General features: G+C 44.7%; 1 protein-coding gene across 2 annotated transcripts in view; it reads left to right on the top strand.

Annotated features, from left to right (window-relative positions):
* The window catches only part of LOC122938163 (voltage-dependent L-type calcium channel subunit beta-2-like), a 150101-nt gene that overhangs the window by 97737 nt on the left and 33706 nt on the right, over positions 1-18658 (top strand). For both annotated transcript variants that reach the window (XM_044293509.1, XM_044293508.1), the window contains exons 7-9: positions 5334-5414; positions 5543-5601; positions 13995-14104. In XM_044293509.1, coding sequence (XP_044149444.1) covers positions 5334-5414; positions 5543-5601; positions 13995-14104 — 250 coding nt within the window. The remainder of the gene's footprint in view (positions 1-5333; positions 5415-5542; positions 5602-13994; positions 14105-18658) is intronic.

The raw sequence follows: 18658 nt of genomic DNA, 5'->3' as shown, positions 1-18658 counted from the left end.
CTAGGGTAGCTATTGGTTTAGTATCTAAAATCTTTGGTGGTCTAGGGTGGTTTACTGGTTAACAAATAGTTTTATATAATATTCTTGTTGGTACAGGATAGTGAAGGGTAACTGGTGGTGGTCTGGGATAGTGAAGTGTAGCTATAATTTAATTTTATTTAAACTAGGTCCAGATTTATAATCAGAGTTTTCTGATCCACAGCTTCAACTCTTCTGCTTCTCTTCACACAACAATCCAGTTCATTGATACAATAGTGCCTACTGCAGCCACCACTAGAGGGAGCTCACTGCATATAGGTTAAAGGGGTTATTCCATCTTAGACAATGGGGGCATATCGCTAGGATATGCCCTCATTGTCTGATAGGTGTGGGTCCCATCTCTGGGATCCGCACCTACAAGGAGAACAGAGGCGGGGAGAGTTGTTGCTGGAGGACCACCACCAGGCGCAGCTCCCCGTCTCTCCCATTGGTGTGAATGGGAGCGCACCGCGCATGTGAGGCCACCGCTCCCATTCATTTCTATGGGGCCGACTGAAATAGCTGAGCCAGCGCTCTGCTATTTTCGGCGGCTCCATAGAAATGAATAGAGGGCGGCTGCGCATGCGCAGTGCGCCCTCCTCAACTTTCTCTGCTCCGTTCTCCTTGTAGGTGTGGGTCCCAGAGGTGGTCCTAGCGATATGCCCCCATTGTCTAAGATGGGATAACTCATTTAACTCCACTTACATTGAAAATGTCAATTCACTATGGCAGAAAGAATGTTATAATAATTTCACTTAAACAGGACCTGTCAGTCACCTCTCCCAACATGTCTGTTTTAGCAAATACTTGAACAATTCTAGAACATACTTTCCTAATACTCTGCATTGTGCCGATCCTCTGATATTCCTCCTAGACACTTATGAATCAACTAATAACTGAGTGTTACCATTTCCCTTTCCAAAGGGGTATGTCCTCACACAGTCTGACCCTGGCAGCACTGATTAGACAGTGGGCACTGATCCCCCCCAATTACTAACACCTGTAACATCCAAATGGCAATTTCCAGGAAAAATAACAGAGGAAGGTTGAATTCCCAGCTCTACTAAAAGATGCTCCTGAATCATTATATTATGGGGAATAAAATAATTTACGAAAACAGACATGTCTGGAGTTGTGACTCCTAAATAGCTGAGAAAGGTTTATAGGGAACGAAGACACCCCTGTCCCCCAAGTGGGTCACTGGCTACTGTAGAAAAGATGACAAAATGCAGGTTACATGCACCTAAAAGAAGAAAAAAGAAGAAACGCAAAACAAATCTAAAATTTGAGTCAGGGTGCTCAGAGCTCTATATACACAACTAATCAATAGCTGCATAGGGTGACTACTGGGAATTCAGGACGTTATGGCTTATGTTGCTTTATGTGCTTTATACACATTTTCTGCTAATGTATTCTGTCTGTCTGTCTGTCATTGCTTTACAATGTAACACAAAACTAAACGTGTGAAAACCTGTCAGGATTATTAATACTGCTGACCTTCTGTTCTATGTATTCACTGTGGGATTCTAAGGATCTCTTTTATGTGCCTGATATGTAATATATGCAGTGTACTGTAAACATGATAGACAGCGTATATGTCCACCTCTGAGGCATGTACAAGATAGATAGATAGATAGATATGAGATAAATATTAGATAGATATGAAATAGATAGCTATGAGATAGATATATACTATAGGAGAGAGATAGATAGATAGATATGAGATAGATAGATAGATAGATAGATAGATAGATAGATAGGATATTGATAGACTGATAAATAGATAGATATGAGATAGATAGAAGATAGATAGATAATAGATAAATTAGAGAGATAGATAGATAGATAGATAGATAGAAAATGTCTCCATTAAAGGGGTATTCCCATATAGGACATTTATGATGTATTGATAGGATATGCAGTACGTGTCTGATAGGAGCAGGTCGCAGAAGCGGGACCTACAGTCATGGCCAAAAGTTTTGAGAATTACATAAATATTGGAAATTGGAAAAGTTTCTGCTTAAGTTTTTATAATAGCAATTTGCATATACTCCAGAATGTTATGAAGAGTGATCAGATGAATTGCATAGTCCTTCTTTGCCATGAAAATTTACTTAATCCCCCAAAAAAACTTTCCACTGCATTTCATTGCTGTCATTAAAGGACCTGCTGAGATCATTTCAGTAATCGTCTTGTTAACTCAGGTGAGAATGTTGACGAGCACAAGGCTGGAGATCATTATGTCAGGCTGATTGGGTTAAAATGGCAGACTTGACCTGTTAAAAGGAGGCTGATGCTTGAAATCATTGTTCTTCCATTGTTAACCATGGTGACCTGCAAAGAAACACGTGCAGCCATCATTGCGTTGCATAAAAATGGCTTCACAGGCAAGGATATTGTGGCTACTAAGATTGCACCTCAATCAACAATTTATAGGATCATCAAGAACTTCAAGGAAAGAGGTTCAATTCTTGTTAAGAGGCTTCAGGGCGTCCAAGAAAGTCCAGCAAGCGCCAGGATCGTCTCCTAAAGAGGATTCAGCTGCGGGATCGGAGTGCCACCAGTGCAGAGCGTGCTCAGGAATGGCAGCAGGCAGGTGTGAGCAGCATCTGCACGCACAGTGAGGCGAAAGACTTTTGGAAGATGGCCTGGTGTCAAGAAGGGCAGTAAAGAAGCCACTTCTCTCCAAAAAAACATCAGGGACAGATTGATCTTCTGCAGAAAGTATGGTGAATGGACTGCTGAGGACTGGAGCAAAGTCATATTCTCATGATGAAGCCTCTTTCCGATTGTTTGGGGCATCAGGAAAAAGGCTTGTCCGGAGAAGAAAAGGTGAGCGCTACCATCAGTCCTGTGTCATGCCAACAGTAAAGCATCATTCATGTGTTTCCAGCACGATGGAGCACCGTGCCATAAGGCAAAAGTGATAACTAAGTGGCTCGGGGACCAAAACGTTGACATTTTGGGTCCATGGCCTGGAAACTCCCCAGATCTTAATCCCATTGAGAACTTAGAAACATAGAATGTGTCGGCAGATAAGAACCATTTGGCCCATCTAGTCTGCCCAATATACAAAATACTATGGATAGCCCCTGGCCCTATCGTATAAGAAGGATGGCCTTATGCCTATCCCATGCATGCTTAAACTCCTTCACTGTATTTGCAGCTATCACTTCTGCAGGAAGGCTATTCCATGCATCCACTACTCTCTCAGTAAAGTAATACTTCCTGATATTACTTTTAAACCTTTGCCCCTCTAATTTAAAACTATGTCCTCTTGTAGCAGTTTTTCTTCTTTTAAATATTCTCTCCTCTTTTACCTTGTTGATTTCCCTTTATGTATTTAAAAGTTTCTATCATATCCCATCTGTCTCGTCTTTCTTCCAAGCTATACATGTTAAGGTCCTTTAATCTTTCCTGGTAAGTTTTATCCTGCAATCCATGTACCAGTTTAGTAGCTCTTCTCTGAACTCTCTCCAAAGTATCAATATCCTTCTGGAGATATGGTCTCCAGTACTGAGCACAATACTCCAAATGAGGTCTCACTAGTGCTCTGTAGAGCGGCATGAGCGCCTCCCTCTGTCTACTGGTAATGCCTCTCCCTATACACCCAAGCATTCTGCTAGCATTTCCTGCTGCTCTATGACATTGTCTGCCTACCTTTAAGTCTTCTGAAATAATGATCCCTAAATCCCTTTCCTCAGATACTGAGGTTAGGACTGTATCACTGATTTTATATTCTGCTCTTGGGTTTTTACGTCCCAGGTGCATTATCCTGCACTTATCAACATAAATTTTAGTTGCCAGATTTTTGACCATTCCTCTAGTTTTCCTAAGTCCTTTTCCATTTGGTGCATCTCTCCAGGAACATCAACCCTGTTACAAATCTTTGTGTCATATAAGTGCGTGTAACTTGTGGTCAATCCTCAAGAGGCGGGTGGACAAACAAAAACCCACTAATTCTGACAAACTCCAAGAAGTGATTATGAAAGAATGGGTTGCTATCAGTCAGGGATTGGCCCGGAAGTTGATTGAGAGCATGCCCAGTCGAATTGCAAAGGTCCTGAAAAAAGAAGGGCCAACACTGCAAATACGGACTCTTTGCATAAATGTCATGTAATTGTCGATAAAAGCCTTTGAAACGTATGAAGTGCGTGTAATTATATTTCACTACATCACAGAAACAACTGAAACAAAGATCTAAAAGCAGTTTAGCAGCAAACTTTGTGAAAACTAATATTTGTGTCATTCTCAAAACTTTTGGCCATGACTGTACATCTATCTTCAATACGGGGCCCCTCGGAGTGAACCGAGAGCAAGCTGCACATACATGGCACCCTCTATTCACCGATGTGCCCAGCATGCTCACTTTGCTGTTTTCAGAAGTTTCATAGTAAACCTTCACTTTACTTGGAGTGCTGCCTCATTTTTGGAGAATCCTTTGGACCTATTGCCCACGGTCTGGGAGGGATTGCACTCATCTCCTTCACCTCTGACAGTGTTTCATAGTAAATCTTGGAGAATACGCCGTGCGGGGCGGGTCTCCAGAACAGGGCCCCCAAAGTGAAGAGAGAGCAGCATACTCTCCATTGACTGCTACAGGACTTCTGAAAATAGCCGAGCGATCCAGCTCCACTATTCTGAGAGGTCCCATAGCGATGAATTAAGGATAGCGGCGCATGTGTGGTGTATTCTCTATTCACTTCAGGGCCCCTCAGCTCTCAGATATTTATAATTTATCCTACCAATATGCTTTCAATGTCCCAGGTGGGAGTATTCCTTTACCTAATTGTTGTAGGTACAGACACTGATGACATCAATGTTTATAGGATATAGTCAGATCGGTGGAGGCCACATCATCTCCTAATGGCTCCACTTGGCTTTCTCCAAGGCCATTGTAATCACTGAGGACCACATGGACAGGAATAATCCAAGCAGAGCCATCAGGAATTGGGTGTACAGCACTTCTGCTGCATTGTAGTGATCTCCAGGGGTTACTCAAGGTGGTCAGACCCTCACTGGTCAACTACTATATGTCCTAGTGATGTGCCATCAATGTCTACACTGGGATAATCTCTTTAAGTCAACATCTTTCTTAAAGGGAATGCATCACCAGTCTATAACCCCAAAGTATTTATGCTCTAGTCAGGACTGAGGAGGACAAGCTGGGATTTGACCTGTGCCCGTTTCAGTCTTCTTCTTATCTTGAAGACAGTCGTAGACTATTTATTTATTTTTTGCTAGATTAATGAAGTTAATAATCATTATGTATCTTCACCTTGTGTTCTTCTTGCCCATATTTCCTTTCTGTACAGACAGAGCACATCCCTCCTTATGATGTAGTGCCTTCTATGAGACCCGTAGTCCTGGTGGGGCCTTCTTTAAAAGGATACGAGGTAAGACATGAAGAATACAGAGGACATAAAAGCATGATGTGGTGGTCTCTTTTTTTTATTTTTTATTAAAGCTTGCTCAGTATCATGACTGACAGAAGTAGTAATATTATATTTTTTTTAACCCATAGGTGACGGATATGATGCAGAAAGCATTATTTGACTTTTTAAAACACAGATTTGAAGGACGGTAAGTGATAGAGATGAGGGGGTTAAGGCAGACCAGCACATCCCACTCAAATGGTCCTGTGGCCCCTGGCTGCTCTTTGTTTACTGACTATTAGATATGGAGGGCACGTCAGGGGTGCAGCCAGTTATCAGTTGCTGCCGTCACGTGTTGAGTACTACACATCATCACTGCAGTTACCATCTGTGTGGCAGGGTGCAGCCATTAGAAGGTTTCCCAAAAAGTTGAAAATTGCATTTAAAGGGAACCTGTCACCAAGAAATTCACTGATAAACCAGGCACGTTGTCTTGTAGGGAAAGCTGATCTGAATGTAATGATACCTTTCACTTAGCGATCTGTTGCTTCATTCTGGAAGAGAAAAAGTACTTTTTATCTATATGCAAATGAGCAGTGAAGTGCATCAAGGGCGGGACCAAGCCACTCTGTGCACCCTTGCTCCTCCTGCCATCCCCTCCCTCTCCTTCATGATTGACAAGGCCAGGAGAGAGGACTATGCAAGAACCTGGCTCTGTCGATTAAGAAGGAGAAGGAGGGTCTGACAGAGGAAGCAGTTTATCATATCCGGCATAGCCAGAAAGAACTGGAGCACCCCTAGGCCCCTTTGACTGTAATTGGAGCCGGCGGGGATACGACCTGATTCCAGCATTAGTGCCGGGATTTGGCCAGACAAAAACCTGTGCTTGTAGCAGTTTTGGTCCTGCCGAATCCCAGCACTAATGCCGAGAACAGACCAGATCCTCACCAGGTCCCAATATGCCGGATACGATGAACTCCAGCAGGCTGTTTCTCTGGTGGACCAGCCTTCCAGAAGATTTTAGTGCTAGTGTGAAACCAGCTCTAATGGTCAGTTTCCTGCTGACAGGTTCCCTTTAAAGCAAGTGGCATTTATCATGTAGAGAAAGTTACTACAAGGCACTTACTCAGGGGCGTAGCTAAAGGCTCATGGGCCCTGGTGCAAGAGTTCAGCTTGCGGTCCCCCTTCCCTCAAACCTTCGTGCTGCATGAGGTAAAAATTGAAACTGCACCCCCCCATCCTCCATACCAAATTCTTAACCTAACCCCTTCTGTCCAGCCAGAGGTGTATCTTGCATACACTTTCAATAATACCAGTGTCTTCTTATGCGGCACAAGGGTCTTTGGGCCCCTCAGGCTCTGGGCCTAGTAGCGACTGCTACCTCTGCACCCCCTAGAGCTACGCCCCTGCACTTACTAATGTATTGCCTCTTTTCCATCACATTATACACTGCTTGTTTCCAGAGGTTATGACCACTCTGTAGTCAATCAGCGGTGGTCGTGCTTGGAAACTATATGAAAAATCATCAGCCTCTCTGGTGGCCGAGACAGTGGGAGCACACATAGGCTAGTGCTTTTTCCTATAGTGTGCAAGCACCACCACCGCTGATGGACTACAGGGTGGTGATAACCCCTGGAAACGAGCAGTGTATAATGCAATGGAAAAATGAATCCAGCCAGCAAAGGAGGCAATATGGACAATCACATTACATTAGTAAGTGCCTTGTATTCACTTCCTCTACATGATAAATGTCACTTGCTGAAGTGAGACAACCCCTTAATGCTGGGTTCACACCTGAGCGTATCCGCTGTTTACAGGCGTTTTTATCGGGCGTATTTTGGGGCGTTTTTGTATTTGGAAACGTGCGTCGTACGCGCGTTCTTGCTATTGACCACATAGGCGTACGCGCGACATTACCCCCTAATGAAGCTCCTGTACTTCTTGGGGCGTAGGGCGTTTTACAGCGTGTTCGTACGCGCGTAAAACGCTCAGGTGAGAACCATGCCCATAGGGAAACATTGGTTTTTGCCTGTTGAGCGTTTTACAGCGCGTAGGAACGCGCTGTAAAACGCGCTGTAAAACGCTCAGGTGTGAACCCAGCCTTAATGTATCTTGTTTTGCTTGGCAGTTGGTTCTCATTTTTCTGAAATGTAGTTGTAGGAAATCATTTTTTGCAGGAAGCTTCCCTACCATATTCCCTCCGTGTAAACCAACGTACAAAAACAAAAAAAAAAAAACTGAGAGTAATAGTAAATACTGACAATGGGGAAAACATTTTCATGGCATAAAATTTGCATTGTGCATCAACCGTTTAGAACTGGTACGGTTTAGCTATATATATACAGGCAGGTCCTGCAGGTCTACGTTATGTATTGCTGTGCTGGTACTTAACCGTCTATTAATGTCCATTACGAGGTCTGTGTTCTTTTCTCCACACACAAAAAATGTGTGTTGATTGCAATAACTGTCATAGTCGGTTGGATTTTTTTCCACTGGTTCATTAACATTCCCCTTTGGAATAGCGGTCATGCTTTCAGCCGCTGCCGCATGGACCTGGACAACATCAAGTAGAGAATACTTGTTGGGCCGCCAGGAAGGGAAGCCTTGTTTCTTATCGTGTACAGTATTTTCACCTTAAACTATCTTTTCGCACGTTACTGAGACATTTAGGGTATTTTTGGGGTTCCTTAAAGGGGTTCTGCAGTTTTTTTTTTAAACTGATCGGCGAGGGTCCGACACCCGGGACCCCCGCCGATCAGCTGTTTGAGAAGGCATCGGCAGTGGCAGTAGCGCCGCGGCCTTCTCGCGGTTTACTCCAGGCCCAGTGACGCCATGACTAGTATCAATGGCCTGGGCGGGGCTAGGCTCTGCTTGAATGGAGCTTAGCCCCGCCCAGGCCATTGATACTAGTCGTGATGTCACTGGGTTTGCGGTAAACAGCGAGAAGGCCGCGGCACTACTGTCAGCGCCGCTGCCTTCTCAAGCAGCTGATTGGCAGGGGTTCCAGGTGTCTGACCCCCGCCGATCAGATGCTGATGATCTATCCAGAGGATAGATCATCAGTTTAAAAAAAAACTGCAGAACCCCTTTAGGTTGGGACCCCTACCAATTCTAAGACTATAAGAAACGCACCTGTCTTTTCTATTTAATTCATCTTAGAGCTTTGAGTATCCAAGGGTGTAAATATTATGGAGGCGGACCATACGGTTGATATCGGGGCTTGAAAAAAAAAAAAAGTTCAGTTGGTTGATCCCTTCCCCTTTATTACTGGGTCGTAGCAGGGGTGTAGGTATAGGGGATGCAGAGGTAGCAGTTGCTACCAGACCCAGGAGCCTGAGGGGCCCAAGGACACTTGTGCCGCATAAGAAGACACTGGTATTTTAGAGAGTGCATGCTGGTCAAGTTACACCTCTTGCTGGAGGGAAGGGGTTAGGTCAAGAATTTGGCATGGCGGAAGAGGGGGGTGCCGTTTCAATTTTTGCCTCAGGCAGCAGTAAGGCAATGTGCTTCCCTGTCCCTGGACACAAAGCACTGAGGGAAGGGGGCCCCAAGCTGAACTCTTGCACTAGGGCCATGAACCTTTAGCTAAGCCCCTGGGTGGTAAGAACCAGTGCCGGACATACGGTACATTGCTGGTGTAAGGTGGAGTTGGGGAAGTAGGGGAGTGAAGACGAGGGATATTGTTTGGTTATTGCCCTGCAGAAGCAGGTAAATGGCACGAGGTGTAAATTGAAGAACACAAATTTTCCTCAGGAAGAAGTTCAAAATGCTTGTTTTTTTCACAGGCAGTCTCTTAGTTATGGCAAATTTAACCATTGCTGCTGATGGTGGTGGTGGTGGCATCTGCCTCTCCCTGGTTTCTACACATTTAGGCCTCTTTCACACAGGCGTTGCGGGAAAATGTGCGGGTGCGTTGCGGAAACACGCACGATTTTTGAGTGCAAAACATTGTAATGCGTTTTGCACTCGCGTGAGAAAAATCGCGCATGTTTGGTACCCAGACCCGAACTTCTTCCCAGAAGTTCAGGTTTGGGATCAGTGTTCTGTAGATTGTATTATTTTCCCTTATAACATGGTTATAAGGGAAAATAATAGCATTCTGAATACAGAATGCATAGTAAAATAGCGCTGGAGGGGTTAAAAAAAATAATAATAATAATTTAACTCACCTTAATCCACTTGATCGCGCAGCCGGCATCTCCTTCTGTCTTCATCTTAGCTCTGTGCAGTAACAGGACCTGTGGTGACGTCACTCCGGTCATCACATGATCCATCACATGATCTTTTACCATGGTGATGGATCATGTGATGGACCATGTGATGACCGGAGTGACGTCACCACAGGTCCTGTTACTGCACACAGCTAAGATGAAGACAGAAGGAGATGACGGCTACGCGATCAAGTGGATTAAGGTGAGTTAAATTATTTATTTATATTTTTTAACCCCTCCAGCGCTATTTTACTATGCATTCTGTATTCAGAATGCTATTATTTTCCCTTATAACCATGTTATAAGGGAAAATAATAATGATTGGGTCTCCATCCCGATCGTCTCCTAGCAACCGTGTGTGAAAATCGCACCGCATCCGCACTTGCTTGCGATTTTCACGCAACCCCATTCATTTCTATGGGGCCTGTGTTACGTCAAAAACGCAGAATATAGAGCATGCTGCAATTTTCACGCAACGCACAAGTGATGCGTGAAAATCACCGCTCATGTGAACAGCCCCATAGAAATGAATGGGTCGCGATTCAGTGCGGGTGCAATGCGTTCAACTCACGCATCGCATCCGCGCGGAATACTCGCCCGTGTGAAAGGGGCCTTAGGCATCAACTCTCTGATCTCCCACTGTTTCCCTCACCATGTCTGAGTTGTGGGGAGGCTTCTTCTTCCTAGACCCACTTCCTAATGTATTCTGCAGCCACAGCAGCAAAAAGTATTTGTCAGACCCCTTGAGCCATTCCCCGGCCTTGCGTCTCCGAGCACCAAACTCCGGCAATCTAGTATCTAACTCGCCCGCAATTAACAGAAACCTGTGCTGCCTCTTTAATTGTAGTGTCTCCTCAAGCCATTGAACCTGCTCACCCTCCTGTGACCAAGCGCTGCTATCTCAGCTATATGCCCAACGGTTAGAACAGGAGTGCAACTAGCCTTTCTGCTGCCTGAAGGCGAAAACTGAAACGCCCCCCCCCCCACCTACCAATGCCAATTTCTTAACCTAACCCCTTTGCCATAATGAAAGCGCTCATTGCCCATGGCCCTTCCCCTTCCCCCCTCCTATCCCTACCTGCTGCTGCCTGAGGCGATCGCCTCACCTGGCCTCATTGGTGGTGCACCCAGGTTTTTTATCTGGATCGCTAAACCTCACCCACCTTCTTTATCACAGGGCCACAATGCTGAGGACCCCACTTCAACAGCCCCTTGCAACATGGGGCCCAGGGTCACACCTCCCTACCGCCATATTTCATATAACACCCACTGTCGCTAAAAGTTGGAGCCACCAACCAAACCAGTGCAATAAATAAACACAAAATAATACTGCCCATCATACAAGGAAAATCCAAAAGTCCACTGTAAGGGGGCTTAACACAACTTTCTTCATAGCCCTGCAGCAAGAACACATATGCATACAACTCTTAAAGTGACAGTACCATAAAGCAGACCCCCAAGTGTCCCTTTTGGAGGGACAGTCCCTACTTTTGACCCAAGTCCCTCTGTCTCTCTTTGATCCTTAAATGTTCCTCTTTTGGATCTGAGGTATAGATTTGCATTATTACATTTACAATATTGATCCAGAAAGTGTTTGACTGGTTCCCATGTGCATATTAGAGCCCACTTTGTATATTATTTCATTATTCGATGCAATTTGGATTTTAGAAATTTCTGTATTCAGATAATTTTTGCGCTATTTTGTCAAAGAAAACTGTTGAAGTGCAGAAATAGGCAGGAAAAATGAAACCTTCTCACCAAGAACCATAAGTGTCCCTCTTTGACCATCCCAAAAGTTGGGAGGTGTGATAAAGGAACATGTCCAACATAATTACCTGGGCCCACCCCAATTTGGCATATAAGGAGATAGAGAATTGGCACAGAAGTCAATAAAAGAAGGTGGAGGGGGGACAGACACCACTTCCGGTATCACTCTGTTATGCTGACCTCTTGTTCTATGCTCATTTAGATTTGCAATCATGGGGGACCCTTTTAAATAGCAACTCTGAGATACTGTACAGAAAATATTAGATTATCACAGAAACATTAATATAGTTGCAGAGAGCTCCTGAGGACCTGGCGCATATAATGGGAGTGGTAATTATGGAAGTTTGGGGGTGCCCATGGTGTTAATGTCCATGTGGCTGCTAGGCAGGGCACATGTAGGTGATGCAATGGCCAGCATGTCGTGTTAAGAGAGTTAGAGACCAGGCCAGATGAAACTTAACAAGAGTCTCTCTTTACTGTATGCAAGACTGAAATTGTAGTATATCTACCAGTTGTATACAATGCAAAGTCCTCCCAGATGTCCCAGCATGAGCTAAGCAGATGAATATGGCATTGTTTCTCAGATTACTCTGGCTAAAATATCTTCTATAGGGATCTCTGGCTAACAGCTGTGCTCTGGGAACCTTGACTATAGTGTCCACTATTCTGGGGTACATAGGTTGTCTTAACTTGTTATCCCTCTGCTGCAGCAGGGTCTGGATCGCTGTAGCCATGCAAATCCTCCTCTTTTAGTTGTTGCATGCTTGTATCTGCTGGAGCTTGTGGAGGTGACCGAGGCTTGGAGCTGGAATGTATGGGAGAGAGGCACATGGAGACTGCTCCTTCTTCCTCCCTCTCTACAGCTACTCTGACTGGAAACTTCTGGAGCTAGAGGGTGGAGCCAGCCCACACCCTGAGCTCCAGAGAGGGCTGGGCTATTTTGGAATATGCTAAATAGATGGCAACACCAACTAGTGATACTAACAGGAAAAGTCACAATGTAAGGATAATAAAGGGAATGTGAAGGCAAAGCAGGGGCTGTGCGTATCTATAAAGCCTGGGTGACCCTGTGACTATATGATAGAGCCATAGCTGACAAAATGGCCACTGAAACCTAGTTACTTCCCTGAAACGGCGACAAGAAGAACAGATAAAATTCGGAATAGCCAAAATAGCAAAAAACGAGGAGCAGACAGTGACAGAACAAGAACATATCTCGGCACAGCTTTGATTTCTGAGCGCAGATGTGCTTTAATAAACTGTTATTATCGGAATCACTTCCATTATCAGCGGGAGCGATCCGAAAATAGAACGCGGCAGCCTGAGTGTTTCCCATTTGTCAGCTGTCTACAGGCTGTGCGTGACCATCTCTAACCGGCGTCTCAGTTGCTAAGGATAGCCATGGGGGAAATTAAAGTGCCCTGCTTTATTTTGAGGATTTTTCTTGCTGATAAATTTACTAATAACAATTTATTACATAATTATGGTCTGCGCCATTCCCTAAAACTTTAACTTCCAAAATAGAATTTCATTTCGGATTTTGGGTTGGAGCAATGCAGACTGAGACTTCTCAGACCTTAAAGGGGATTCCCTGGACTTTGATATGCATGGCCTCACCAATATCAGATAGTGGGGGTCCAGCACTTGAAACTCCCACCGATCAGCTGTTTTGGGCAGCCACTGGCGCCAGAAACTATTGGCCGTAAGGCTTCATCCACGTGTATTTTTCAGCGCCAACCTTCTAGAGTTCAGCTCCCATTCACTCGAACGGCCACTACATACTGCACGGGACCTTGTGCTTCTTTTTTTACATACCGTATGTTTTTGCCTAAAACAGGTTATAGAGGCTGGAGCTCCGTTATTCTAAAACAGAGCTCCAAATCTGCCGCCTATGCAAGGTATTAAATTACATATTTCTAGCTACCTCCGGCCACCACTAGGGGGAGCTTAGGTGCCTACAGCATACTGCTTATAGATTGAAATCAAAATGAACACAGCATGCAGTCAGCTCCCTCTAGTGGTGGCTGCAAGCAGACAGAATTTTTATGCATTAATATATAGTTTTTGCCTAAAGCAGCTGATCGGTCGGGGTGCAGGGCATCAGACCCCACTGCTCTGATATTAATGACCTATCCTGGGCGTTTTCCATTTACTTAGATATTCCTGGTGTATCATGAGGGGTAGGCCATCAATATCTAAGTACCAGAAATCCTTTCTAAAGAGAATGTCATTTAATTAGGTCAAAAACTGCTGATTAACTTCAACATATGTATCTTTATAGAGGCTGGAGCTCTGTAATTCTAAAACAGAGCTCCAAATTCGCCGCCTATGTAAAGCATTAAAATTCATACTTCGAGCTACCTGCAGCCACCACTAGGGGGAGCTCAGGTGCCTACAGCATACTGCTTATAGATTGAAATCAAAATGAGCTCCCTCTAGTGGTGGCTGCAGGCAGACAGAATTTTATCCATTAAATTTACGTCTTAACCCATAAAAAGCATAGTTAGTGATTAGATGGACCTCGTTATGACTTTGTGTTGTTGCTGATTCATTATTAACCAGCTAATTTGTCATTTTCTCATTTTATCTCACTAACATGGAAATAATCATTTTTTTTCTGCAGAATATCCATTACTCGGGTGACTGCCGACATCTCGCTTGCCAAACGTTCAGTATTAAATAATCCAAGTAAACATGCAATTATAGAAAGATCTAATACACGATCAAGTTTAGGTAAGTTCCGATCGATTTCTTCTCTTTTTTTTTTTTCTTAAAGGGGTTCTCCAGGAATTAAGAAAATGAAAATACTTAAATATTACTTTATTATAAATATATTCTCAAATACCTTTTATTATTTATAAGGGCTCGTTTTGTCTGGGGGGCAATCATCGGGGGAAACAAAATGGCTGTTGTCCCATTAGTTCACACAAAACCTGTCCTGATTACACAGGAGGACAAGTTACTTTACAACACTGAGGTAAAGAGCTGCCTCCTCCTCCTCTTTACTTGTCAGAGATTATGATCTTGAATACAGATGATAAGAACTTTAGCTAAATCTCTGGGGAATTTAGTTCATGAGGAGACATGAAGTACTGAGAGGACGGACAGGACAGGCTGTGATAATGTGTTGCTGTGGTAATGGAGACTGCATACAAGTGCTGCTGCTCTTCAGCCACACCTCACCCTCCTCTCATGTCTTCTCATCATCTCCATTCCCGCAGAGATTTGTATTCAGGATCATGATTCCTGACCAGCAGAGCAGAGAGGAGGATGAGGCAGCTCTACGGCTCATTGTGGGGAAGTAACTTGTCCTCCTGTGTGGTTAGGACAGGTTTTGTGTGTACTAATAGGACGGCGGCCATTTTATTTCTCCTAATGATTGCTCCCCAGACAAAACAAGCCAATATAACTAATGAAAGGAATTTGTGAATATATTTATTATAAAATAATATTTAAGTATTTTCATTTTTTTTAATTCCTGGAGAACCCCTTTAAAGTTTTATTTTAGTTCACCAGACAGCTGACTCCTTTTCTATAGGTATACAGACTATGGAAAGGTCAGGTGTCTGCCTATAAGGTCCAATAACTTTGTAGTGGTTTGTGTCCAGCATATCCATTCCCTCTTCATATGCCCTATGAGTGTATGCTAAGAGTATGGCTGGGGTGTCTCTTGTTTATGACCCCTTTTTGAAGCTGAGGACTGCCTACAGATATCAATTACATTTCTAGTGTGATATTACCTAGCCTGGGTGAGGGTACTAAAGTTTTTTATGGTAATCACTGTATTTTTTTTTACATTGTGTATTAGTGGTTCTCCTATACTATAGGAACCTAAGGTATGTGAGCGCGTATCAAATTTCCTTTTTCCCTTTGTACAGTAAGCTCCACCTAGTGGCTGCTGCAGGTAACCAGAATTTAATCATTTAAAGGGGTTGTTCCCAAGGCATAAAACGTATCCCCTATTCACAGGACAGGGGTTAAAGGGGTTGTCCGGGACAAAATGTTTTAAAAAAAAACACGTTTACTCACAATGTACATTTAAGTAAAGACCTCCATACATTTTCAGCTATTTTTGCCACTTCTATGTGGCTCCAACGGTCCCCCACTCATTGTTTATATAACTGTTTATCTTTACCTGACTTCCGGCTGCACTGCCCTGTGGGTCCTGGGGCAGCGCAGCATCAGGTGGTTACAGCTGTCTCTCTGCTCCGCTGTAACTCCGCCCCCTCATCAAAATTCACCTCAATTCATTCTGCAGCTCACCGGACTGGAGGGGCGGAGCTGAGCTGGTTAAGGGGCGGGGCTTAGCGGGATGTCGGCCAGCCGCTGTAACTCCGCCCCCTCATCAATATTCGCCTCAATTCATTCTGAAGCTCACCATTGGAGGGGCGGGGCTGAGTGGGTTGTCAAGGGGCGGAGCTGAGCTGGTGGTTAAGGGGCGGGGCTTAGCGGGATGTCGGCCAGCCACTGTAACTCCACCCCTCATCCATATTCACCTCGATTCATTTGCTGCCAGTGACGTCACCGGGCTCCCTGAGCAGCGGAAGAGGAAGCTTTGCTTGCCTGCAAGGGACCCGGTACGAAGAAAACAGTAACTTCCGGCCACGAATTTCAAAGATGAAAACGGGGCTGCAGAAATCTGTGACAAAGGTACTACCTGCTTGTATGTAATGTGTATGCCACACTTGTACTATTAGAGTAATGTCCCCAATCCCGGACAACCCCTTTAAGTATCTGATCACAAGAACGGGAGACTTAAGTTCCCAGAATCATTGGAGCAGCGGTTGAGCATGCACTCCTGCGCTCCATTCATTCTATAAGGAACTGCCAGTACACGCTCTTGGCGATCTCCAGTGGACCCTCGGAACCCCATTTGTCATAATTGGTGGGGATCCCAAATGATCAGATACTTGTCCCCCATCCTGTGGGATAGGTTTATATGCTGCAACAACTCCTTTGACATGTAAAGGGAGGCAGAAGGAGCAGTTCGGTGGCAGGCAGGGGTGCACCACCAATAGGGCCAGGTGAGACGATAGACTCAGGCAGCAGAAAAGCTAGGTGCACCCCTGGTGGTAGGATTCCTTTTTCATAATTTCACCTTGGCACCCCATCTCATACATACATCTATGTAACCCCCCTCCCCCCCATGGGTGCCATAGCAGTGTCATGGTTTGCATATGTGATAGGTACACCATTGATGATGCCTCTAAACAAAACGTGTAGCGTGCCACACAAGAGGTGCACTAGGATGCGGTCTATCGCAGGCCCTCTCTGTAAGTTTAGAGCCCCCCATAAACCAGTCCCCTTACCCTACTGACCAGAAGGCTCCAACAAGGGTCAGGGACCAGTGGCCATCCTCAGCCTAGGCCGAGGAAGTGCCCATCTTGCTCTGGCTACCACCCCAGGTGTTGGCCAAGAGCCACAGTCAAGGTCCTTACCCTCCCTTCAGACCAAGGGGTTTTCAGGGAGGGTAAGGAACCAGATGGCCATATCACCCCCCCCTTAGACCTCAGGGTGGGGCCCATTAGGGAGCCGCAACCCTGATTGTCTATGTGAAGTATTCCTTTGAATTGCCTTGTGTAGCAGAGCTCTTCACCGTGAGGGGGCATTGCAGGACTCCTAACAGGACTCCTAACAGTGACCGTAATGTGAGAAGTTTGCTGTTAAAAAAAAAATGAACCTGTAGCCTGTTTAGTTGTCATTTTTCACCTTGACATGACACCCCATTCCATATGTGCACCTGTGATATGCCCCCTCCCCCAATATGCATGATGCTTTTGGTTTATATCATTATTCTCTCCATTAATGCCCTCACATTTCAGATGGTTTTGGTATGTAACTGATAGACTGTATTGTGCTTGCGGTGTATTGTTTTCTGTGTGTGAAGTGATCCATAGACACGTTGTTAACCCCTCCTCATTCATGTACATGGCTGACTTCAGAATTCTGCCTGTTACCCGTGGAAACAGTCAGCAGCTCCAACCGTGTCTTGTCAGATCCCACAATGCACTGCTCTCTAGTAACAGGAAGCCAGCTGGATCGTGTATGTAGCATTAGAAATGGATGGAGAGAAGAAAGTGTCATGTAATCGTGTATCGGAGTAAAGCAATCTATTATTACTGGGGGCCATTGTCTGCTATCCTTCAAAGCAGAGTTTACCTTTGGAGAGGACTGGTCGCCCCTCTTGACATGTCTGCTTTAGTAAATTATTCTGTCCCAAATGAAATAACCATCTTTCCTTAGAACTTAGAATATTGTGTTGTTCCTCTATTATTCCTCCTGTAAACATGGATGTTACCATTAAACTTGTGAAAGATGTGTGTTACTGTACAGTCTGATATTGTCAGTGCTGACTGATTAAGGCCTCTTTGACAGTGGCGTGTGCGGCCCGCAATGCACGAGCACAGTCCGCGGGGCAGCCTCAGCGGATCGCGGACCCATTCACTTGGACTTGTCCTATCTTTTTGCGGAACGGAAGTACGGGACGAAACCCCACGGAAGCACTCTGTAGTGCTTCCGTGGGGTTCCGTTCCGTGGTACCGCTCCGCATCTCTGGATTTGCGGACCCATTCAAGTGAATGGGTCCGCATCCGTGATGTGGAATGCCCACGGAACGGCGCCCGTGTATTGCAGCCCGCATTTTGCGGGCCGCGATAGGGCAACGGGCCGCACACACCAGTGTGAAAGAGGCCTAACTCTTGACTGATAACAAGTTGTCAGTTTATTTATAAACTTGTAGGAGGAACAACAGAGGAACGGGACAACACAGACTTTTTTTCATGGGAAAGCAAGTATTAAGTGAAACAGACATGTCAGGGGAGGTAGCAGGTCCTCTGTAATGTTAGCTAATGTGTGTATTATGTGCTTAAAGGGGCTCTCCGGGAATTAAGAAAATGAAAATACTTAAATATTACCTAATTATAAATATATTCCCAGATACCTTTCATTAGTTATAATGGCTCGTTTTGTCTGGGGAGTAATCATTAGGAGAAATAAAATGGCCGCCGTCCTATTAGCACACACAAAACCTGTCCTAATCACACAGCTGGACAAGTTACTTTGCAACACTGATATAGGCTACTTTCACACTAGCGTTAATATTTTCCGGTATTGAGATTTTCATTTTCTTAATTCCCGTAGAACCCCTTTAATATGACAACCCTTGCAATTAAAGGGAATCTGTCACCTGCAACATCTCTATCATAGACGTATAGCTGTAGTTCACCTGATTAAAACTCTGTTTTTCTTTTGTTGATCCGTGGCTGCATTCCAGAGTTACCATACTTT

The sequence above is a fragment of the Bufo gargarizans genome, chromosome 5, assembly GCF_014858855.1.
Source record: "Bufo gargarizans isolate SCDJY-AF-19 chromosome 5, ASM1485885v1, whole genome shotgun sequence".
Lineage (NCBI taxonomy): Eukaryota > Metazoa > Chordata > Amphibia > Anura > Bufonidae > Bufo > Bufo gargarizans.
Note: the sequence above shows the minus strand (reverse complement) of the source record. Positions and strands in the feature narration are given on the sequence as shown.